Genomic DNA, 25170 nt, shown 5'->3' with positions numbered 1-25170 from the left:
TACTCTTTGTTGTACTCTGCCCATGTGTTTGAAAAACACAAATGACTGCATCTTGTCTGTAATGACACAGATCTGGAATTTTCATGCTGCCCATGGATTGAACATGGAAGATTATCAAAATATTCATTCTCTGTCTCTTTTCCACTAGTTAAGAGTCATCTTACAACTGAATAATATGTAATGTTTTTCTCCACACAGGTTGTAGTCCTCGGCAAACATTCTAGAGGCTATCACTACATGTTAGCTAACCTGGTAAGAATTTTTCTTCACGGAAAGTATACATTTTACATTTTAGCTACATTTTAGAGGGTAAAATATTCTGTTCAGGTTGTGGAAACTTTAATCAGGAAGTGGAAATGCATGGATGAGTACTTGGATTTTGAGAAATTACTTCAGTAAATACTGTAACTGGTATGTCATCTCTACTCAGTTTCTTTTGTCAGAAAATGTCAATTCCCCTACTAATTTTAAAGTAATAATTTAATTATATATTTTCCAGTAATTTCTATCCTCATAAATGATGACTGTGATTTCCTATATAACATATTTTTAATTTAAACACGCCAGGAAAAATAATTGTAGCATATTTCTGTATAAGTGATAAAAAGCTGCAAATTAGAATAATTCTATGAAGTAAATCACCAAGACTGTTTAGCTTTCCTTTTGTATTTCAGAGTGTAGGGTTGTGCCTGTGTATGTGCTGACCTACCAGGAAGAGGCCATACATTTCTGTTTGTATCAGAGCATCTTCTGTAGAGTAGGATTGACTTTCAGGATGTTTGTGATGCTTTTGAAGCACCATCTACTTAAGCTCCTTATAAAAAGTCTTGTATTGTAATTAGTTTTGCAGGAATACTCATTTTTAGGTTCTATGTCTATTGTGAGTAGAAAAATGTGAGTTTTTCCAAAACTCTTACTTTTTGGTTGGCAATCCTAATACTCAAAGATTCTCTGTTATCCATGTTTTGGTGTGATTAAAGCAGGAAAGACAAATTTTTAAATATCCTTATTTAGTATAAATACTGTATGACTTTAAGATGCATCGTTTTGCATTTTAAGAAGCAGTCATGATCTCACTGATTAGCTCGTGCATAGAAATACAGAGGTTCTTATTCTGGGTTGCCTTTTAGTTTGTGTAACCATTGACATTCAGATCAACATGACTGCAATCAAGTCATACTAATCAAAAAGACTCCAATTTACTGCCTCAGGTATAAATAACAACAGAGTGGGAGAGAATCATCCCATTCTGCATGCACATGACATGCTGAGTGATGCTGTGATAGAGAACTGCCTAGCAAGAGATTGAGTAGTTTTATTCCCCAGCCCTGAACCTCTGTGTTCCCTTTGCTATATAAATGGGATTTGAGGTCCTTGACCAGTTTTCACCATGATTAGGACAAAAGAGGAAACAGTACTTCAAGTTTCCCTGCTATTTTCTTTCTGAATGGCAAATATTACCGACCACATTGCCACAACCCAAAAGGGAAGTTTTCTATTGAAAAGAGCAAGATGTTTTAAATTCTATTCTATGCCACTATCAAAATCCTAATTGTGATAGCAGTTGTCTCTTTGGTTGAACATTTTCCACTAACAAGAGGGACATTAAGTGGTGTCTTTTGTGCTGCACTTGTAGCAGGTAAAACTGAGCCAGAGTAAAGTGGCTTTGGATGACAATGATTTTTTTTTTTCTATGTGTGTCCTCCCAGGGTTTCACAGACATTGTTCTGGAGAGAGTAATGCATGGAGGTGCCAACATTACTGGATTCCAGATTGTTAATAATGAAAACCCAATGGTACAACAGTTTCTACAGCGTTGGATGAGGCTTGATGAAAGGGAATTCCCTGAAGCTAAAAACTCACCATTAAAGGTATTTATTTTAACTTGTCAGTGATGGACATTATATGCTTTTAATAATTCTTTGGGAGTTTTTAACCTCAGATACATGTGTATGAGTATGATACAGATCCCTGATGAGAATATGTTGCAACATTCACTGCCCTTCCAGAAGAAAGAGGCAGAGGCTGTTACAAGTGCTCACCATGGTGGGAGCTCCTCAGAAGCAAAGGCTTGGTCTTGCAAATCCTGTCACTGTGCAGTGGATATAAAAATATCTAACATGAAGATCTTGAATTAGTCTAGGGCTGGATGTGGGGACTAGTTAGGTTAGGTTTTAGATGCAAAATGTGGATTACTAGTTCATTTTAATGGTAATAGAGAATTTCACATGCAAAATGAAGTAGCTCTGGATTCTCTAAGGAGCCACTGCCACTTCCCAGTTACTGCTGGCAGTTACCCTCATAATCTAACCCTCTGTTCTGCACCATTGTCCTTTATTTAAACTGTCTGGCTATTATAATTGAAACCAATAAAATTTTTCAAGATTTTTTTGGATAGAAGTCCCAGGTTCACCAAAACTGTCACAAATTAAATGAAGTGAATGCTCCTGTTATTAGGAAACTTGCAACCTGTTACTATCTCACCCAGATATTTTTCTGCCTCAGCATCTCTATCATAGAGGGAGATGCTATTCACTGTCCAGTGAAGGAGTGCATCAGAGAATCTCTGTCCAGGCACAGAAGTCATAAAATCTTCTAGGACTACTGCATATTAGTAATATTCCTATTACGTTCCTCTTTTGGTAAGATCTGTTCTTTTTCACTGCTATCCATAGTTGAATGAAATCTGGGTATGGTAATATACAGACTGGTTTCTCAGGGCAATGAAACCTAAAAACTACTGCCCTGATGAGACAATTCATGTTTTTCATGTTTGATTTGGGAAGGACACATGCAAAAGGGAGCTGGGGTTGTTTAGCCTGGAGCAAAGGAGTCTCAGAGGTGACCTTATAACTCTCTACAACTCTCTGAAAGAAGGTTGTAGCCAGGCGGGGCTTGATCTTTTTCATCAGGCAGCAACTGAAAGAACGAGAGGACAGTCTCAAGCTGTGACAGGAGAAATGTAGGTTGGATATTATTTACAGAAAGAGTGATAAACTAATGGAATGATCTGCCTGGGGAAGTGGTGGAGTCACGATCCCTGGATGTGTTTAAAGAAAGACTGGATGTGGCACTTGGTGCCATGATCTAGTTGAGGTGTTAGGGCATGGGTTTGTCTTGATAATCTTGAAGATCTCTTCCAACCTAGTCATTCTGTGAATTCTGTGAAATTGATGGAACAAATTTGGAATTCAAAATTAGTTGGATAAACTGGAATAATGTCTTGATATGAGTAAGACAAAATTCAGGAAAGCATTAAAATACTAGATAGGAAGGAAAAATCTAGTCCGGTTCCATTCTTGGGGGGCACCGGGGTAGGCAGTAGCACTGTGTTGGCCTAGAGACAGAATAGAAGCCACTTACAAGGGTCTGCTCTTCCTAGTAGTGCCATTTGGAGAGATACTTTTCCATCCCTGGGATCATGTCATTTCTGTGAGGGAGGAAAATTTCCTTAATCCCATGCCATCCCACAGCCTTGCTGGCATTTCAGAGGAAGCAGAGAAAGGCAAACAGAGGCCCACAAAAACCTGATTAGTGTATTGTTGCCTGGATTAGGACTTAGTCCTGCTTTCTAAAGCTTTCTAGCAGAGATGCAGAAGTGAAGATAAGTATCATACTAATTTTAAAAGCTCTGAAATATACAAAGTTAACCTGAGATGATATTATTCCACTTGAAAGCAATTTACCTTGAGGAAAAAATTATTCTCCCTCCTTAAAAAGAATCTTAAGTATATGGTAGAAACACAAAGATTACATTACCTTTCCACAAATGTACATCTCATTATAGAAATGTGCACAGTATTTGTCAATCAGACAAAAAGCATACTTAAAAATTGATGTACAATATTTTTGATTAGGAAATAAAATTGCCTAGAGATTAAAGTCCTGATGTTTAATTTATTCTGTATTTTATCAGCCTTTCCCTTCTTTCTCTCTTTTTTCTCTTTGCATGCTCATGCATTTATAAGTAGAATTCAAATAAAGTAGAAAATTAGATAGCTCTCTTGGCATGACTTGGAAGGGACTGCATTAAGGTTACTGACAATTGACGCAGTCTGCTGAAAAAACTATCAATGTGTCAGTTTTATGTAGTGCTAGATTGGACAGCTATTACAGGAGTTTTTTTAATACAGGAACAAATACCTTAAAACTACTGTCCAGTTCTGTATTACTGTGTGGATTGTGATGTATAACCTTTAACTTTCTAAAAGAGGAGAGAGTGATTATTGCAAAGCATCACAGGGAGAGGTAAAGGTGGACAAGATCAGAAGAGTGCTGTACATTCAGAACAGGAACCACCACCCACTCCCAGTAAGTTTATAAGCTGCTATCATTTAAAGCTCAGTGAGATGTCCGCTCTATAACCTTCTTCGCAGCCCTGCCTTTGCACTCTTTTTTATCAGACGCAATTCTCTTGATCTGCACATGCAGACACACCTTGTTCTGTGCAGAGTTCCTATGGCTTGACAGCAAACTGAAGAAATTGCAGTAAAATACTCAGTTTTAAGAAATGCAGAGCCTCCAATTGTGCTATCCTGCCCTACAGGATAGAATTAATTTCTGAATATAATAAATCTTATCTACAAAGAGAGTAGCTGAACAAGCACCTGAAACTTGGATTTCTGCCTTTGTAACTCACACATGGGCAGCGGATCTTGTGGCCTGAATTCCAGCATGAGCTTCCTCAGGAGGCATGATCTCTATGGGAACATAGACAGCCAAAGAGGGGCCAGGTATACATTCCATTCTTCATTTCTTCCTTTGTTTTCTTTAAAATTATGTGGAGTTATTGAGGATCACTTACAAGGGACTTGAAATCTGCTCTTACAGACTGAGCATGTTCAATTTCTCCCAGTAGGTCCATGCTGAGAGGGTCTCCTTTACACAGACCCTGAAATTACAGGTGGGCTGTAATGCCAGTGGAACCCAGGGATGTCATATACAAAGCCCAGGCCACTCTAGGAGGGAAGAACTTTCAGAAAACAGATACATGTTGAAAAAAATATAGAAAAATCCCTCTTTGATGCCATTTGCTAGGTGATTCTACATTTATAGCATTGAGGGGGGGTGTCACCAGATAACATGCGACGAGCAGTGAATTAAGTTGACAGCAACAGGAACGCATAAGTTAAGTTTTCTGGGGGTTTTGTTCAACAGCTGCTGCTACATGGAGCTTACCATCCTCTGCAGATTTATAATGGAGTAAGGGAAGGCAGATAGGGAATTAGCAAGGTGATGTAATGCTGAAAATGTATCTTGTGATTATTTGCTTGTATAGCTCTTTTCTAAGAAAAGTAATCTTATTCCTTGCTACAGTTGCTACCTAATCAGGATTGTGATCCAAACAGAAATGATTTATGTTAACTTCAAGTCAAAGCTCTCTTGGCAATCTTATTAAAAACAACAACAAAAAAACCTAAAGCAAAAACTCAAATATAAGCTTCCCTTTGATATCAATATGGTCCAGCATGGAATTGCAGACTTTTATAGTAAGCTCATCTAGATGAGCAAGTTTCCAATTAAATTGAAATTTTATGCAACTGTGAACTGGTATTGTTTTTTTGCTGATATATGCTATATAGAATGAAAATATTTTTAATTTGCTAATTGAAATAGATGGAATTGTTACAAAGCACCAGCTGAAAGACAGAGAGCAAGCAAAGGGGTCTGCAAGCACAATTCTTCTGTTCTAACAAAGAGGAGAACTTGGTGTGATAACCCGAGGCAAATTTAAAACTGCAGTTTGTCACCATATTTACTTTGTATCAATTGCAGTACACGTCTGCACTGACCCATGATGCAGTCCTGGTCATAGCAGAGGCTTTCCGGTACCTCCGAAGGCAGCGTGTTGATGTCTCCAGGAGAGGCAGTGCTGGAGACTGCCTGGCTAACCCTGCAGTGCCATGGAGCCAAGGAATTGATATAGAAAGAGCACTTAAAATGGTAAGGGCAAAGATAACAGCTAAAGAGAAACAGCAGTAATTTTGTAGTGCTTATGTCCTGCTTCTGTACTCACACAAGCAGCTGAAGCTCCTCAGGGGAAACAAAGTAAAAACAAAATTAATGATGAATTTCAAAGGATGGATAAAATATATTCAGTAGAGGACAAGATGTAACATACTAGCTCTCAAAACTTTGGCCAAAGTCCTTTTGACACTGATTCAGTGGCTTCCTGATTGTACTCATGAGAGCACCTACAATCCCAGATCCCCTGTAACACCCCAGCTTCCCAGGAGAGTGAGCATGAGCCATTTTGCAGTCAAACATGTATTGGGGTTTTCTAATGTCAGGCTGATCCTGCAAATCTGAGTAACAGAACTAGATTGGGTCTTTGGCACATGTGTTGTAATTCTTGCAGGGATAGATGTATTTATGAACATCTAATAAATGCATAGGAGCAGTTTTGATAATTTGCCAGTAAAAAGTCAACTCAGCTTGGTTTAAAACATTGGGGAAATTGTTGTTTGTCATAGCAGTACTCATAGATCTCAGCACCAGCCTGAACCTAGGAACAGTTTAGCCTCCAACCAGTTCTAATTCATGGTATAACTTTGCCCTCAGCCAGATTACCTTCTGCATAGCCAAATTTTTATCCCTAACACTAGTTATTGCATGGGATCCTACCTCACTTATGTCTCTAATTTTATTGATTCTTAACTCTTTTAAGTCTGCTATTTGTGTTAAAGCAAGTGACAGCAGGAAAAACTGGATAATGTTTTTGTAGATACAAAAGACAAGATTGCTTCTTTTAATCTGGCACAAATAACTCTCAAACCTCTTACCATTGATTATATTAATGCAGACATAGAACTGGAGTAAGATCAGAATTAAGTCTTTATTAGGTGTAAACAAATCCTAGGTCAGTCTTCATATACTTAACTTAATTAGTGCTTTTTCTCAGCTACCAAAATGGAAGGATTATATCAGAATATTACAATGAGTTGTGGATGGTTATAATCAGATTATGTCACTCTTAAAACTGAGATGGTTTAGTCTCACATGAAAAGAGCGAGAACTCTTTTTTAATTTTTTTTTTTTATGCCATTTTTTACCTCCTAACATATGCCTTAACTGCACATTCATTAGTGTAGCATTACACACTTTTGAAGAGAAATAACTAAATTCAGTCTTCACAATAGTTAAAGAATTTGTACTGTACTCATAAACAAGGTATTCATGTCAATAGAGAAAATCAACACTGCAGTAGTATACTCCCTTATTTAGGAGAATTTATTTTAAAAACATATTAGAAAGATATAAAAAGGCATGATTGGCAAAAAAATACAGTAGTTTGACTTCTAGCTGATTGTCTTGAACTTTTTTTAGGTATTCAGAGTAATGTGGGTAAAGTTTATATACACCTCCAATGACAGCTACCCAAGATCATACCACATAGCCTTCCACTACCCATCCTGTCAATCACCTTCTCTTCTTCTATTCAGACATGATCTTGAATCTTTGCTCAGGAAAAAAACACTATCGATTTAATAATAATTTTTCCTCTCCACTCTGTAGCATCAACTCAGATAAGAATGCTTTTTCCAAGGTATCCTTGAAATATCTGTCCTGTGCCAGCAGAAGGTCCAGTGCCTCACTATAGTGATAGCTAGGCATTATTTGAAACTTCTTTCCAACAGCCTTGAAAATTTTGTTTCTGAAGCTGGTTCTAATACATCAAGTCAGTGGCAGACAGTTTACCTGAACATGTTTGGACACATAAACAATGACTCTGCGATTGCCTCCACACGCTGCCACCAAAAGTGTTTGAGTCCTGGCAAGCCTTCCTGCCTCAGTGCAGCCAGGCACTCAGACACCTTTACAAAGTGCTGAGTTTCCCCACCAAAGATAGAAACAAATTAAATTGGAAGCCAAAAGGTGCACAAAGTGATGTCCAGTGCATGAAGCTTATGTCTCAATGGGCATCAGGATGGAGCCAGTGTAACAAGCTCTGTGAGACACCCAGTTACTGCTGTGCTAAAGTAGCCAGACAGCTTCCAGTAAATGCCAAAGGCGGGCTCAGCAACTCACATCTGGTTGCAACTTATGTGTCAACTACCCTACAAATACATTTGCTCAGTCCACAGTTGATAAGACCTCTTGGGGTCAATATGGTTTTCAAAGTGCAATTCATCTCTCTTGCTTTCTGGAGATAGGAAAACCTCAGATTTTTTCCAGCCCCCATAATCATAAAAACAATTTTAAAGAAGGTTTGAATCCACTTACCAATAAAAGGGAATTCCCTATATGTCAGTGTGAATAATAATAATTTGAGGATATTCAAATTTGAATGAATTTGAGGATAATTTGAAGTCCATGTAATTTTTGTTTTATATAGCCTCACACTTCATCTCTAAACAGTGAACAGGAGATCAGTCACCACCCCTGAACAGTTTGCCTTTGACTAGTCTAGCATAACCTCTTCCTGTAACTTCTGCAGTTTTTGCTAAATATTAAAGCGAATTTGCCCCTACTGAAGTTTGCAACTGTTACTTTTCTGCCTGAGATGACAGCTTGTCAGAGTTGATATGTGATAAATGAAAATACCTCATCCTTTCATACAGGGAAATAAGAAAGGCGCTTTTTTTGAGACAAAGTGCTTTATACTTCCCTTTCAGATGATTCATGTGAGTAGGTAATGGTAATGATTTACTGTCTGTACGCCCATCCATCCTGACTGAGACCAAAACTCCATAACCAGTAGAGGCAATTGTCTGCTCATTCAGAGAAGACATTCGTTCCTTTCTCCTACACTAGGACTGATCTTAAAATAAAGTACTTCCCAGAGTGAGCAATGATACGCCATTCTGGTCTGTACTGCAGATCACTCTGTGCCATGTTGTGAGGGGTTTAACTGCACTAATTGTTGCTTGTTCCTCGCTGATGCTCCATTCTGTGCCAGTGAACCCAGCATGAACCAAGCATGGCAGAATCAGTCTTTCTTACAGTTAACATATATGCAGGGCTAATTTCACTTAAATACAGCTCACTCTGTCAGCAAGTCATCAGCCGAGTGCTAACAAATACGTACAGCTGGAGCTCAGAGAATGGGCACTGGGGTTGTTTTGAACAGTACAACTAGCTGTGTCAGAAGCAGTGAAAGTCTCTTACATAGATAAAAAAGAAAGTGAATCTTTTATTAAAATATTTTTCTGCTTATTCCCTCAAGGTGCAAGTTCAAGGAATGACAGGGAACATCCAGTTCGACACCTATGGGCGGAGAACAAATTACACAATTGATGTGTATGAAATGAAAGCTGCTGGATCACGGAAGGTGAGTTTCAAGACATGGATCCAGATTTCACACCTTCACAAATATTTATTCCATCAAACCAATTAAACTGAAAAATACCAGAGATGCAATATAATAGCAGGGTCCTGAGGAGTGCCCCCTTCATGCTGTCTTCCCTATCCCAGGAACCTTGTTATATTCAGTTTCTGGACTAAACCACTCACCCTGCTTAACATCTTCACTGGTTTCCATGTCAGCTTCAAACACAACGTTTTCCCATAAAACCCTTCTGGAGCTTTTTCACTGCCAAGTATGATACCTGCTGTCATAGTCCTGTGCTTAGTCCTATTTTCTAAATTCCTCTCCATCTTTCCGTCCATCTCCATATACGGCTTTGGAGCCATAGTGAAGCTGGAACCAGTGAAACCTTCTAAAATTAAAAGAAAATAAGCTTGGGTTTAATTAAAATTTCATATTAATTCTCTTGTCTCCTAAATAAAATATAGATCATAAGTGGAATAGTTTCCTAGATTGGTGTTATAAAAGAAGTTTAATGCAGATGTTCAAAAATAATTAGGTAGACAGGGTCACAAAAGTACTGAGAAGAATGTGTGTAGGTGAGTATCTTAAATCCCCTGATTTCACCTGGAGATGGGTTCTTAACCTGCTTGATCACCACTGAGACTCCTTAAACATTTCTGCACATTTGATAACTAAATGCCTCTAAACATGGGCCAGTGTCTCAGGGAGGTGTACAATGCAGAGAACAGTGTTCCTTCTCTGTTGTGCAAAAATACAAAAGCTTTTGTGATAGCCTAGTGATGCAGCCAAAGGTCAGCACCAGCCAGCTGATAAAGTCACCTCATGTTCACAGAAGGTTTTGTGTTCCATACTCGAGATAATGCAGCTGTGCCTGCATTGCTAATGTCTATGCATCTGCTCTAAAGCCAGCTCAGGTCTGCTGGGGCTGTATTGGATAAAAATCACAAAATCAGAGAATTTTACTCAGAATGCTCTGCAGTTTATTTTCTTGTCTGTGGTATGTTCTTATGCTGTGGATATATGGGAATTTATTCCACAGGCACCATACTAATGTGAATTGACATAGGGAGAATTGAATATGTATTTTCACTTAGATTTGGCTTGTACTGATTTGCTCTTGGGCTTGAGAACATTTTTTCTTTAAGGAAATGGATGTAAAGCTAACGTAGTCCCTTAATGACAGAAACAGTGAGTGAGAAATATTACAAAACCATATGTTTTGACAGTTGCTCTTACAAGTTCAGGTACAAGTCCTTGTAAAGGGATGTAATGAGGTAACAATCTCCATTTTTATAGGCTGGTTATTGGAATGAATATGAAAGATATGTACCAGCATTAGATCAGCTGCCCTCTAATGACACTTCATCTGTGGAGAACAGAACTATAGTAGTAACTACCATCTTGGTAAGTTTTACGTTCTTAGTATGTTTGTGTTTAGGAAACAAAGCATGTGACTCCTGAGGTGTGTTAGATGCTTTGTCAGGAGGCAGATGCTGAATACTGTTGAATACTTGTGTGAATTCAAGTGACTGGAAAGTTCAATATCTTCCAGAGATGCTCTGAGGGCTTGACCCTGCTAACTTATATATGTCTGCTCACAGGAGGAACTCACTGAGGTCACCATTGTGCTTTGCTGCTTCCCAGACACTTGAATTCGATTAAGTGCCTCATATAAGTGAAGTTATTATGCATGTGTGTAAATGGGCACAGAGATTGGCCTTTCTGTTGTAGAGTCAAATCTTGCACCCCTCACTCAGGTACAGCTCCTGTAAACTCAACCCCTGTGGACTGAGTAAGGGTGGCACAATGAAGCCTGTAGAGAACTGGAACTGCTCTAGCACTGGCTGAAAAGCAGCTTTTACCTGTGCAATTCCAAAGGAGCAAAGCTCTTCCTGTGTGTCACAAGCAGCAGCACATGTGTCAGTCCCAACGCCTCTACAGACCTGCTCTGTACAGCATTTGTTGTGACTTTTGCGACTTTTACAATTCTACTAAGCATGAGTCAATTTTATGCTGTTTCCTGAAGCATTGTATTTTATACTTCTATGGATTTAGATATAATCTGCATTTCAACTAGAATATTCCAAGAAGGCTAAGGGAATTCAGTGACAAAAAATGCTGCTGAGAATTTCAACCTAGCTTCCCTTCGGCTCCTTTGAAAATATCTCCATCAGAGCGCCATTCTTGGCCACTGGGGCCTTAGGAAATTGTGGTGATGGAACAGGTGTAGGATATGTCAGTCTTTAAATGCTAAAACTTGAATTTTTGCTACAATGATGCTACTTGACTGTCTAATCAGGCCTAATTCTGCAAAGAGAAGTGTAACTTTTTAACAAAGTTCTGTTGTCGTCAATGGCTCCTTACTAGGAATAGTCAATAGGATGTGTGGATGTAAGATCAGCCAAGGAATTTTATACTGCAGAAATCTGTGTTTCTAATTTCTGTACCAAAGCAGGAAATATTGTAAATAATTGCCAATAATATAAAGGATAATAAGAACTCTCATTTTGTGTGGTTTACAGCTGTATTTTACATTCATAGATTTTTGATCTTTACTTTTGTTTCAAAGGAATCACCATATGTAATGTATAAGAAAAACCATGAACAACTAGAAGGGAATGAGAGATATGAAGGATATTGTGTAGACTTAGCTTCTGAAATAGCAAAACATGTTGGAATAAAATACAAACTGTCAATTGTTGGAGATGGGAAATATGGAGCTAGGGACCCTGAGACTAAGATATGGAATGGCATGGTGGGTGAACTGGTCTATGGGGTAAGTTTCTCTTAACCTTCATTTTAATGTTCTTTATAAAAATTTATGCTCTAAGTTAATTAACTTCAAAATAAAATCATCTACTTGAATACTGCCTTTAAAAATCTAAATATTTCTTTGTATTGCCCTTTTTATAGTCTACTTTTCTAATTGTTTCATTGCAGGAAACTGTCACTTTTTTTACTGCTGTTCTCCAAATCAGAGTCCACAAAATGTTGAGAAGTAGCATTGGGCAAATTTCAAATTCTTGTTTACAGCAGAATTTTCAGTTTGCTCTTCATATGCTTCTTCTTCATTTGCCAGATCTCCTTTTTTCCTAAGTGCTGGGGGGTGTCCCTCTCATTAAAGGTCTGATCTGGAATGCTGAGCCTTGCTGGGTCACTGATCTTGGTTTGTGTTTGACCAGACCTATTTAACTCCATGGTTGCTTTTGAGGGTAAGAAGCAATGCAGGTGTGAAATCACCCATATGGTTTTTTTCTCTTTAAACACTGGGTTTGGCTTCAAAAATCAACTGTCAGACAAAAAAATAAAAAATAAAAAAAAAATTAAAAAATAAAAGCTAATTCACTGCATTCCTCTTTTATATTTCTATATTGGGTGTACATCACTTTGTTTAGTAAGAACAAAAACAGTCCGGAACTGCCATTTTAGAAACTTCTTTGAAAATGAGAATTTTGGAATACAGATAAACCAGATGGAAGGGGGAGAAAATTGGCTTTGCAGAAAAGACTTCTCAAGCTGATATTTCATCCTTTTTTTTCCTCAAATGCTAATGAGATGATTTGTGATTCCGCCCAAATCTTTTTTGCAGTTTATTTTTAACAAGCTTTCCTTTATTAAAAATATCTGAGCAGAAGCGCATATTTCAATTGCCTCCTTTTGTTCTGTGGCTGAGTGTAATTTCTAAAAGTCACCTCAAAATTTCCTTGGGATAATGCATCATCATTCTTGCAAAATGTTTGGTGAGATAATTCTTTTCAAATGAATCAGTCTTTTTTAAGTAATTGCTAGATTTTCACAAGTTTTCTTACTCTGGAGCAGTCAGTCCTCGTGCCTTATTGTGTAATTGGTAGTCTGTTCAACTTGAAAATGTTTTATAGAAATAACAATATTTTTGTTGTATTGTATTATGGCAGGGAGGGATATCTACTGATTACAGACTAAACACGGTTCTGGACCCTTGGATTACTTCTTTGCTTCCCTGTTGCTCTGAGGTTTGACATTATGCAAATCTTCTGAACTCCCTATGCCTCAGTTGTGCAATTTGGGAAACTGATGTTCGCTCTCTTAGAGAACACAAGTCCACTGAGAACCTCTGAAGCAAAGGTTTAGTTTAGTTCCAAGCAAATTACACTGCACTGGAAGCCTGTACCCTCAGTTGCTCTGTGTATGGTTCAAGAACTGCCAAGAGTATCAGCTATAATTGGGTCCTTTTGATGTACTTGAAAGAGACAAGCAATGTAACTTGTTCATTCACTTAAAAAATAACCATACCACGTGGAAAAAGCATGGCAAAAGAGAACCTGAAATTGCTGGTAGCAGTCAGAGCATAGGGACTGTCTACACTAGGGGAGGAAAGGTGTGATGTGGGCTATGGTTTTTGTGTCTTGAGCCCAGTAAGATTAGTCTGTGCAGCTGCTGTGCCATACCACATCCACCTGCATAAAGAGCCTCAAAAGTGCAAAGCACCTGTCCTGTGAGGAAAGGCTGAGAGACTTGAGACTCTTCAGCCTGGTGAAATGAAGGTTCCAAAGAGACCTTAGAGCACCTTCCAACACCTAAAGGGGCTACAAGATAGGTGGAGAGAGAGGGTCGTGTAGTGATAAGACAAGGGGGAATGGCTTTAAACTGAATGAAGGTAGATTCAGATTAGATATTAGGAAGAAATTCTTCATTGTGAGGGTGCTGAGGACATGGGCCAGGTTGCCCAGAGAGGCAGTGTTTCCATCCCTGGATACATTGAAGGTGAAGCTGGCCAGGGCTCTAAACACTCTGATCTAGTGGAAAATGTCCCTACTTACTGCAGGGAGTTTGAACTAGATGATCTTTAAAGGTCCTTTCCAACCCAAACCAATGTGTGATAAGCAGGTTGGCTGCAGTTGCCTTTTCCACAGCCTCTTGGGATCAGCGTAACTCAGAGAGCTTTGCCTCCTTAGCATCAATCAGCCCTAACCACACTTGTGACCTTTCCACACCAGCAAAGCCAGCCCTACAGGCACCACAGACCATTCCTTAAGACAAACCCAAAACCACCCCACTATTTTCATTTTCCCCTGCAAAAAGGTCAGTTCCTTTGTATTCTGAGCAGTTTTCATCTATGTTTTCTTGCTAATGAAAAATTGAGGAATGTTTCCCTCCCTGACCCCCAACAGTTCCTGTACTCATGCTGTGAGCTCTGTTCCTGAAGCCTCCCCACTGCAATGCTCAATTATTCAAAGGTCAGATGTGTCCCGTGAGGATTGAGTGCAGACCCAGGTTAATGCTTCCAGCCCCGCACTGCTGAGCCAGCTCCTCAAACTACCCAGCTGAACTGAGCTTGCAAGCTGCATGGAAATCCACCTGGCTTTCTGTAAGCAGGGAAAATAGCCCCTGAACTCTGAGTACAAACCCCACCAGCCCTCCCGACCTTTTCCCAGCTCTATTTGCAAACATCGTGAAATACCCTTGGCCTCTTTCTCCATCCGTTGAGAGGGGGCTGTGTACCACACTGATAAGAATGTGCACTAAGCCCTTGGAAGATGAGAAAGTGCTATTTATTTGGAGCACTAATAGAAGTGCTAATTATTTGGAGCAAGCGCCTCATTTACGTGCTGACTTTCTTATATCTCTCACGGGCTTAAAACTCTATTAGGGAACTAAAACTATGTTACCGTAATGCCCCTGTGAATCTTGTCAGCAAAATGACTCAAATTTGGCTCCTCTGGATTCCATTTTGGGAAGACAAGAGACAGATTAGATTTTAAGTACCTTTGTTAGCATCTGTGGAAGATAGACTTAGTAGGATAAAAGGGTCCTGATTGGTTTTGTACCAGTTATCCAGCAGCTGAGCTGAGCTGTGGCAGAAACACAATACTCTAGATTGCATTTGTCTCAAGTGATAACCAGTGACTAGTCATTTGTCAAATACAGCATATTCCTGACCCAGCAGCCTCCTTGCCACCACCTGGCACTGCTGGGGCATCTCAGCTGGCTTTTTGAATACTGAGCCCTTTTTTGCATAGCCCCATGCATGCAGCTCTTCTAAAATTGCTCTTAGGACAGTCATAGAAAATTAATGGCTTGTCATTTTAATGTTAAAACCCTAATTAACTGTATTTAATGTTTGGGTTGTGCCAGTTCATTGTTGCTATTGCTCTTGCTTCCTATGGAATGCAGCACAAAGTCAGGGGAGAAAAGGCAGCCTCCAGACCACTGCATTGGAGGGGAGGGGGCTCTGTGCACTGAGCTGTACCCAAAGCAACAGGGGTGATGTGTCACTGTGCTGCAGGTCTGGAGTGTAAGATTCACTGGAGGTCAGCATTAGCTAGGCCAGCTGGAGCAGTCCCAGGAGTTACACATCGCCATTTACACACTAAAATGTTTCCCATTAAAAATTCTGCCTCCCCTGTCTCATATCACATCAGGTCTGGTTGGAGGGCATAAAAGTCTGCTGTACTGTAAGGTCCCTGAAGTCAAGGACAATCTCAGCTGTCCCCCTTGGGCCTTTCCTTTGGCTTTGCCAGGGGCTATACCAATGCACCTGGTTGCAGAGGGATGGCAGTCCCAGAGGCAGGGAATTCTGCCTGAGCAGATATTCCCAAACTCCTTTGCTTCAGGCAGGAGAACCCAGCAGTCTTGATGGAGAGGAAATAACAGAGCTTTGTGGTTTGCTAGCAATTTTTAAATGTTAGTGATGGTAATAGTAGTAGTAGTAGTAATAATGATAATTATAATACTAATTAATAATGAAATTGGGCATAAAAAGAAAAGTATTTGGTTTTTCATAAATCAAAAAGTGTCAGTTCAGGCTGAAAAAAAACTTAATTTTGTTCTTTCACTCTGATAGTGTCAAAATAACCTACCATCCTCATCCTACCATATACCCCTTCAAGCAGTTATTTTTTTAAACTAAGAGAAATTTCCAAACCATATTGGAAACTTTCAACAGAATAAAAATAGAAAATAAGTAAAGCATTTTTGTTGGACATTTGAGAAGGGAAGTAGCTAAATCATTCTCAGTCCAGGAGACTGAATCACTATTTAAATCTAAGCAGCAGAGCAATCCAGTCAGGCAAGTGCTGTCCTGCAGTGACCCATGGGCTGAGGACGTGCCCTTGGCTGGGGCTGAGGAGCAGCAGCACCTCCCTCGGCCCCTGTGCTCGGGGCTTTGTACCCACCAGCTGCTAAGCACTAGACAGTTGTCTTTTCTCTTCTGTGGGGTCAGCCTCTTTCTGTAGGCTTTTATTTCTTCTTCCCTTTTTAAAGCAGGCTGCTGTTCTTCCTTCCCTGTTCAGCCAGGGGAAGCCATCCCTCCCTGGGTCTGATGCTTTTCACAGCACTGAGGCTAATTGACAGTAGTTTTAACACAGATCTTAATTGTAACTACAAATGCTTTGGGAATGAAAAGAGCAGCTAGACCTTACAGCCTTTAAAAGTCTGCTCAGGTTAAAACAAGCCTCTCAATATGTAAAATAGCACAAAGGAATGAAGCAGGGATGTAAAGGACAGGCAGTCCCCAGAACACAGCAGCCTCCGCAGTCTGTCAGAGTGGGACTGCCGACACATCTCCCTGCCTTTAGCAGACTAACCAGCCTCGTGTGGTGCTGGCCTCTCTGGCTCTACCAGCAGCATGTAGAAATACTAAAGATGGCACATAAAGCCTTTGAATCATAGCAGAGAGGCAGACTAATTCTATTCCTACTTTTCCTTAAAACCTCCCACATGCTCTTAGTCTGTGGCAGAGCCTGACTGTGCCATGAGTGGGAGAAGCTCGTCCTTTGCTCCTGACTCCTGGTTTCTGCAGCAGGGATGCCCAGGTACAGGTCCCCAAAGGCCTGTACTGCAGCTCAGACAGACCCTCATCCTGTACACATGGACAGATGTGGGGTCCCTGACCAGGCTGAGCTATGGTGAGGAACAGGTTCACAGCCCTGGCACAGAGCCACACTGCTATGGTCCTGGGCTTTGGCTGACCTGAGTCCAGGCACAGGCAGAGGAAGCACACGTATGTCCACAGCCCCAAAAGCAGATGTACTCTTTATGTCTCCATCTGTGAATAGCAGGAGTGTGTCAGAATGAGCTGTGGGCATCCACAGAAATCACAAATGGATTTAACTTTGACAAACTGTAGCAGACAGGGCCAACTGCCATTTTAACACCTTAATATCTTTTTACAGTGCTCAGCTAGGGCACATTAAGACTTCAATGCAGCATGTTGCTAGTCAGATATGACCTGTTGGCTTTAAATAAGTGTGAGCTAATGTGTTAAAACCACATTGCCCCCATGACCTGGCCTTTCAATACAACCTGAATATCCTTGGGGATATTAGACTGCCTTTACAAAGGTAGCTCTTACCAGCTGATACCACAGGTGATGTGTTGCTCTATCTGACACTCTTTTCTGGTACCTCGAAACCTCAGACTGCACTGAGAAATGTTAAAACATGCTCAGGGACAGTCACCATTGCAGTGCTGTCTCTTCTGGTGTCCCTGTGTACCTGCATCCAGGACTTCTGGGGTGCCCAGAGGTTTGGCTGCCAATGGAAGTCAATCAGTGTCCCTCTGCTTCAGTCTGCACAGAGCTGGGGTGCTACCTGGTGTCCCATCACACAAATGTCTGCAGTCCTGACCCACTTCTTGAAAACCAACCCTCGAGCAAAGGAGGTATTCATTTCTGCGAGCAGGAGTGACCCAAAGCATGTGCAGGCAGCAGCATAGCCCAAATCTCTCGCTGTCTCTAGTGCATAGCTTTGAATTTGGTACAGTCATCAGTAGGTCTGTAAGCAGATGAATCTTGTTCCTCCTTTTGGATTACAGAGGTGGAACATCTTATCATTTTTCATTCTTCATGTAGAAGGATATTTCCATTTGCTATTTTTTTTTATCCCTCCCCTAATAGTCAAGGTTTGCAGCTCCCTGGTGTCATCTTAGAGCAGAGTGGGCAGAGCCTCTGTGCTGCCTGTCCTCTCTAAATCCATCCCTCCCACACTAGTAGGCAAAGACAGATCAAGCCTCAGAGGAATCCATGACATTTCTCACCCAGCTCAAATGCAGTGAAGATGATGTTTGAAACACCATTAGTCATGAGTGATTAGCAAGCTCAGTTGTTGAGGTTCTTAAACCCCTCTCCAGTTCTGTACGAAGAAGGGCATGTTTGTGGTTGTGTTCTTTTTAATCGAGCTCAATTTGTATGGGTTCTGCTTATCTGCAGCCATAACAGGGAGGGAATTTCTCAACAGTGCTGCAGTTATTAATGATCCTTTAGGGTGCTTAGAGCTCTCCATTTCTAATACTGTATCTCTAAATAAATAAGCAAAGAGAGAACTGTTTTTAACCTCCCTAGTGCAGCTAATATTCAGGGAAGTAGTGACCAACCAGACTTGGGTGTTAGATTGTAGCTGGTCCACTCTCAGTGCCCTGGTTTCCCAAGACCCTGTGTGTGAACACATGCTTGTTCACTTCGCAGAAACCATTTCCTGCCATGTTCACTAAGGGATGAAGGTGGTTTTTGGTGTTTCCAATACAGTGAATGCCTTTGGTAGGGATGGTTGGAAAGCAGGAAGACTGAAATGTATGAGAAAATTAGTATTTGTATCCCATTTAATATTAAAATGCAGTTTGAAATTATTTACAAAGAAAACTGTATTGTATGATTTGAACATGGGTAACAGGGCATTAACAAGTGATTTGTCTGTGCTTCAGCATCAGATTCATCCCCCCACAGGAACATCCTGCATGAACTCATCTGGGCTTGAAGGAGATACAGACCTTATTGCATGCTGCATCAGCACTTTAGAAACAGTTCCACCATGTCTACTTTAACAATTAAAATATTACTTTGGGAGAATTAAAGTTCTCCAAGTCCATGAAAATGCTCCAGAAACAACATGCTTTTACAGCTGAAAAGCATGGGGTGTTCCAAGGCTGGCAGCCCATGTGCAGAAGTGGCTGGCGGGAACCTGCATTCTACCCAAGTTTCACATGGAGCCATTGCTAAGTCTCCGCAGGGGTCCTGATCCATTAAGCTTGCTCTAATAACAATTAATTTGTAAGTACCTCATTAGTTCAACAAGAAGTACAGTGGCATGGTCAGAACTAAGACTAAGGTCTTCCAGCTGGCTGTGGATTCTGATTAAACTGATGTTCCTTGTGAATCTCACCCTGACTGCAGATATATAGTGTTTAACTCAACAAGCAGCAGCTAATAATGATGCCTTGAGAAGGCTGACCTAGAACAGAGACTAGACAGTTGAAGGATAAAGTATATATTATATATATTATATTATATATTATATTATATATTATATTATATATTAAAGTATATATTAAAAGGCCTTAAAATATACCCCTTGGGCAGTATAAGAGCCTGGCCAGGGCTACACCCAAGATGGACCCAAAATGGTCACAAAAATGCCTAACCAGTCACGAAGTTTCACACCTTTAAAAGTTTTAGTCCATTTGCATATTGAGGTTAATTGTCCAATTACAGCTTTGGACTATGAAGTCCCATCCTTCTTGTTTTCTCTCTTCAGTCTACTGCTTATGCTTTTGGGCCTGAAACTTGTAACAGTTGTCCTTGGTCTCAAGCTGGAAAAGGAATTGTTTTGTCTACCTACTCTGGGAAGAGAGCTCACTAACACTTAATATGAAGCTCAGATCTATACACCTAAGCAGTGTAATCTGAAAATATGAAAGCTAAAACTTAAGGCATCAATAAGAGAAACATACGTTTTGGGGGAATTCCTCAGTGAACAAGTTCCAACATCTTCTGAAGATGGTACCTCACTCTACCCATATCTTCCCCTCCAGTCTGTCCATTACTTAGGTGATGAACACATTCATCTGCAAAGCCAGTAAACATCCAGGCATCCAAGGGCATTTTCAATTTTAAAATTCAAGCTACATTCAGCTAGATTTTTGCAGTAAGTGACCACAAATCAGCTGAGGCTTTCTCCTTGAGGAAAGGGCCACTCAAGGGGAAAGGCAGTGTCCCACACATGACTGTCAAAAGGGGCTGAGCAGAGCTGTCAGAGGGGGCACCCAGGGCCATGATTTCCAAGTGACTTCCTTACATGCACACAGGCATGGTTTTATCAGATTATTCCAAGCAGTGAACTTGTGCACATACCTTGTAGCTGCACATGCTGGTATGAGCTGTCGAGAGATATTACTGGGTGGCTGGAGCAAACCTCGAGGTTGTGTGTGTATATGGGTGCCCTGCAGAGTGAAGCAGCTGTGGGGAGGGCCAGTCCTCATCTGACAAAGCTGTCACTGGCCTTGGTCTGCAGACTCTGAGCAGTGCTCCAGGATGGCTGCATGCTGCTGCCAAGCACCAGCAGACACCAAGCCCATGATGCTGTGATCAGCTGTATGAGTAGCCTTTGCCATTTCTGCTTATCAAATGTAAAACCCAAACCAATAGCTGGGAGGAGCAAATCAGATATTAATAACAGTCGTGTACATCACCATCAGATTTACATAAAGGTGTATTTAATTATTTTATGGCACAGATTTTAATCATATCTTGTTAACATTTCCCATTAACTTTTATTCAATCTTCCACTTAATCAGGCTTTATTTTTCCACCAGAAAGAGATGCCTAGTTACTAGTGGGGAAGAAATCTGACTTAAAAGGTGCACAGTGGTTTAGGTACTGATAAGTTAAGGTTTCCCGAAGAATCATTTTTCTTTCTGAAATTCTTAATTACCAGTGAAAGGACTTCTTTAAAAATATCGATAATATGAATAGTTAGAGTGTTTAAAATAGCATATGTAGGTATGTAGACTCTCATAACACTCTTCAAATGGATAGGGCTCTTTTTTTAGCATTCCTTTCTTGGCTAGAGTATCTTAGTAGCATGACTTGAATCTTTGTAGCATAGAAGTACAGGTACAGTTAAATATGTTGAAAATCTATTCTGGAATTTTATTTTTAATCAGAAAACTAAGTAATTTGTTTTTACATGTCTGCCTACCCACAGAATCCAGCAAGGATGTATAGATTGAAGGGAAGGGCATTCGTTCACCAACACACAGGTGAATGATGAATGATGCAGTTGTGCTTCCAGGTGACAGCCCCAGAACAGAGTCTGTTACAGGCCTGTAAAGCCAAGGTCTCTAAGACAGGAGGGCATACATGACACTGCATTCTTCTGTGTTAACTGTTCTTCACTGACCACAGAAAGGGTCTGTCTGGTTCCTATCCCTCCAGTATTTATTATCCTCTGTCCCTTACTGCAGTGGAGTTTTAAAGAGCGTACAAGTAGTAGCACCCAAGTGCAGCTGAAATTCAGTGACTGATTACTTCTCATCAGTTCCTTTTAAAGATCTTGGACTAATTATTAAGGAAAGAGAACTTGCTGAATGAATGAAAAAGAGAAAATTAGAACATAGCAAACACAGAATTTGTTCAAAGTCTTCAAGACAAATGGGTGGTTACAGACCATTACTAGAAATGACATTGTGTTGGTTGCCATCTCACTGTCCAGTTTGTGCAGTGTTTATTCATCCGTTTTAACTTAATTGAAATATCTGCTGCTGTCATGAACCTCTTGAACAGATTTGATTGTAATTTTTCTTGTTAATAATTTTCTGCTAATATCATGTAGTTCTTAACTCCAGTGACTGCAAAATAGCCTGCAAAGAATTTATTTCCACTCTTGTAATTTATCATCTGATTCATTAGTCTGAGACTCTAGATTGTGATGCTGTTGTGTCTGACTTGTAACTTACTTGGGTTTGTTTTTCCCTTTTCAGAGAGCAGATATAGCTGTTGCCCCCCTCACCATAACATTGGTGCGAGAAGAAGTCATAGACTTTTCCAAACCCTTTATGAGCCTGGGTATCTCCATCATGATCAAGAAGCCTCAGAAATCTAAACCGGGCGTATTCTCTTTCCTGGATCCTTTGGCTTATGAAATTTGGATGTGTATAGTCTTTGCTTACATTGGCGTCAGCGTAGTTCTTTTCCTAGTCAGCAGATTCAGCCCTTATGAGTGGCACTTGGAAGACAACACTGAAGAACCACGTGACCCTCAGAATCCTCCTGACCCTCCAAATGAGTTTGGAATATTTAACAGCCTTTGGTTTTCCCTGGGTGCCTTTATGCAGCAAGGATGCGATATTTCTCCAAGGTTTGTTCCATAACACTCCATCACCTTTTTGCATTTTATGGTCATTTTCTGATGCCATGGTGCATATATGTTACTTTCTCAAATTTCTTTTTAATTACAAATTTTTTATTTTGACATTTCCATTCAATATTCAGCATTCTCATCAAGCCACCATGCTTGTTAACATTTGCCTCCAGAGTGAGTAGCATTGCTTATTATGCCGTTTATGCATTTCTGCCAAACTTATATTCACCATGTTGAGGCTGTAAAATGCATAGGGTTTTCTGTTTTCAGCAATGCTTGGAGGGCTACCGTGTTTTTGCTGCATATCTCATTTTACGGTCATCTCCTTGGTGCATATAACACATTCTGCTTTGCAAAATAATATTTATTTTTAAAAGTCACATGCAACAGCACTTTAAAGCATCTCCACTCCCATCAAGGCTCCTGCTAGTCTTTTTACTTTCTTTTGAGCCTGATTTCTCCAATTTTTTTCTTCTTTAACCATCCTTTCATCCTTCTACTTAGCACCATTTTGCACATGTTCATGTCTCCAGATATACTGCGCTACTGTCCTCTATGTATTTGTTATTTCAGTCCAGTCTAATCTGTTGTCCCACTGTTCACAGTCAATCTGATCTAATAAGCATTGCCAGTTTCCATAAAGATATTTCTTATTCGTGCAGACAATCTTTCTGGATAAGGCAGTAGTAAAGTATGATTGATAATAGTACCTATTTAACAGAGAACACTGCTATTAACTATTGTAGAACTATATTTCTTTTTATAGAAGTATTTTAGAAACCAAATGAAAATAGTGAAGCTCCCACTAAGTGAACAATATGTTTCACAGATTTTATTTTTTTTAATAACATCTATCATGTTTCTGCATTTACACTGCTTAAATATTTTGGTGATGTGCTTGTTATAAGCAGTAAAATTATCTAGTTTCTTGGTGATGAAGCAATAATTTTATTTTGCACGACAATAATTTAATAACCAGTTTCCAGTTATTTTATTTATTAAAAACATCTGGTAAGATAAGCAGAATGTTTATTAATAGTCTTGAGTGGCCTCACTGAAGTGACAAAATTTCTATGAAGTTTTTTGGGAAGGATCATGATTTTGTCTGTTAGTGTGCAATAATCATCCTATAGATTTGTGTCAGTTTCCCGAGTTCCTGGTGTCTGGGTGTGCTGCCCCGCTGTGTACTGACAGCTGTTGGCCTCCTCCCCCTGTTTGCACTCCCTGTTTCTGCCTTGTGCCTCAAACCTGCATTGACACTGCTTGCTGTTAAAGGGGATGAGTAGTGATATCATTTAAATTGCTGTTGACCATGTGTGTGCCCAATATAAAGGACCGGGAAATAAGCACTGGGGCATCACATGGAAAGCTGCAGGCATCGCACTGTTTCCGCTAGGTCTGGTTATTGACAGGTAAATAGAAGTGCATAGGATTTTTGAGAAGCTCTCATGTGACTCTTTGGCATGGTCAGCCATTTACCTTATATAACAAGTGGAACACATTGGGTTTTTTCAATATAACCACACTAAGTGCCTTGGGAACACCTACAAAAACAGAAGAGAGACAGCAGTATATCTATTTATTTTATCTGTCCATCAGAAGCTATTAGCTCAGTATTAATATATGGACTTCATTTGAAGATATTGTCTAGTTATTTTGTTATCTTCCATTATAACATTCCAGGCAGTTACATGCATTGTTACAGGAAAAAAAGAGAAATTTAATACTTTGGTTTAAATTCCAGAAACACTGTTCCCTTGACTGATATGTTGATTGAGGTTGATTAAAATGTCAAATTTCTTTTCTGTGGAAGGGACTATTCCCAAGTATTCCATTCTTAATCTGTATCTTTGTAAGGTTGCACCATTCACAGTACATTGACTATATGAATGTTTCATACTATTTTATTGCCACTAAAAGGGGCTTCATTCTTCCATTGTGAGTTTTGTCTGAATAAATTTCTTATATGAGAGCATACAGCACTCGTAGAGAGATGCCGACAAGCAGTCTGGAGAGATCACTTTTGTACTTGCTGATAAAGGCTCTTTCAGCTGCCTTTGTGTGGAACAGCTGTGACATCTAATGACTAGTTAGATCTATCCTCGGTGAGTATGCTGTGTGGATATTCCAGAGGATATATCCCTATACTCTCCTCTCTGTATTTAATAGGAGTCGTCTAAACAGAATCGGAGAGCAGCCAAAGGCTGGGGGTTAGTGCATCCCTTGATGTAATCAACATTTATTTCAGCAGTTTTGTTCTGCTATCAAAGGCTGCTGTTTTCTGCATAGTGAGCTAAAGCATTGAAAATTCACTTTCGAGGGATCAAAAGTATATTATTAAATTTGCTTTTATGTAAGATGTGTACAGCAAATGGAATCAGGAAAAAACACAGTCAAATTTGTAACACTGTTCTGAGCAAAAGTATCTTTGAAATCTCTATGAGAGCATGTATTTTCATTTTGCTCTTTATTCATGTAGAACAAAAAGGCTAGATTAATTAATTGCTGATGGAAAAAGACAGGGGGGTTATTAAAAACTGTCTCAAGAGGTTGGTCATGTAGAGGGTGTATTTCTAGGTCCCTGCTTTCACAGCAGAAGACTCAAGAGACTCCTATTAAAGGCCATGGGAATGATTTTGTGGGACTTTCACACTACCAATGAGAGGGTAACCTGACATTCCTGAAACTCCCACTGCCATTCCTGTGACGGAGCATCTCAAGCCGGAGCTTCAGATGCTGTGTCTGCCTGTTGTGTCTCTGAGGCCGAGGGCTGGCTGGGCGTGAGAG

The 25170-nt window shown here is 39.9% G+C and overlaps 1 protein-coding gene across 7 annotated transcripts in view; it reads left to right on the top strand.

The window, feature by feature from the left end:
* GRIA3 (glutamate ionotropic receptor AMPA type subunit 3) overlaps positions 1-25170 on the top strand; it is a 146382-nt gene that overhangs the window by 81610 nt on the left and 39602 nt on the right. For 6 of the 7 annotated variants that reach the window (XR_015276569.1, XM_086851176.1, XM_086851175.1 and 3 more), the window contains exons 5-11: positions 199-252; positions 1710-1871; positions 5776-5943; positions 9167-9271; positions 10568-10675; positions 11841-12047; positions 22004-22380. Coding sequence is in view for 6 of the 7 variants with exons in the window: in XM_086851176.1 (XP_086707302.1) it covers positions 199-252; positions 1710-1871; positions 5776-5943; positions 9167-9271; positions 10568-10675; positions 11841-12047; positions 22004-22380 (1181 nt within the window). In the remaining variant the exon portion in view is untranslated. The remainder of the gene's footprint in view (positions 1-198; positions 253-1709; positions 1872-5775; positions 5944-9166; positions 9272-10567; positions 10676-11840; positions 12048-22003; positions 22381-25170) is intronic. The other variant, XM_086851179.1, reaches the window with a different exon arrangement.

Source organism: Cyanistes caeruleus, chromosome 14 (assembly GCF_971803275.1).
Source record: "Cyanistes caeruleus chromosome 14, bCyaCae1.hap1.1, whole genome shotgun sequence".
Classification (NCBI taxonomy): domain Eukaryota; kingdom Metazoa; phylum Chordata; class Aves; order Passeriformes; family Paridae; genus Cyanistes; species Cyanistes caeruleus.
Note: the sequence above shows the minus strand (reverse complement) of the source record. Positions and strands in the feature narration are given on the sequence as shown.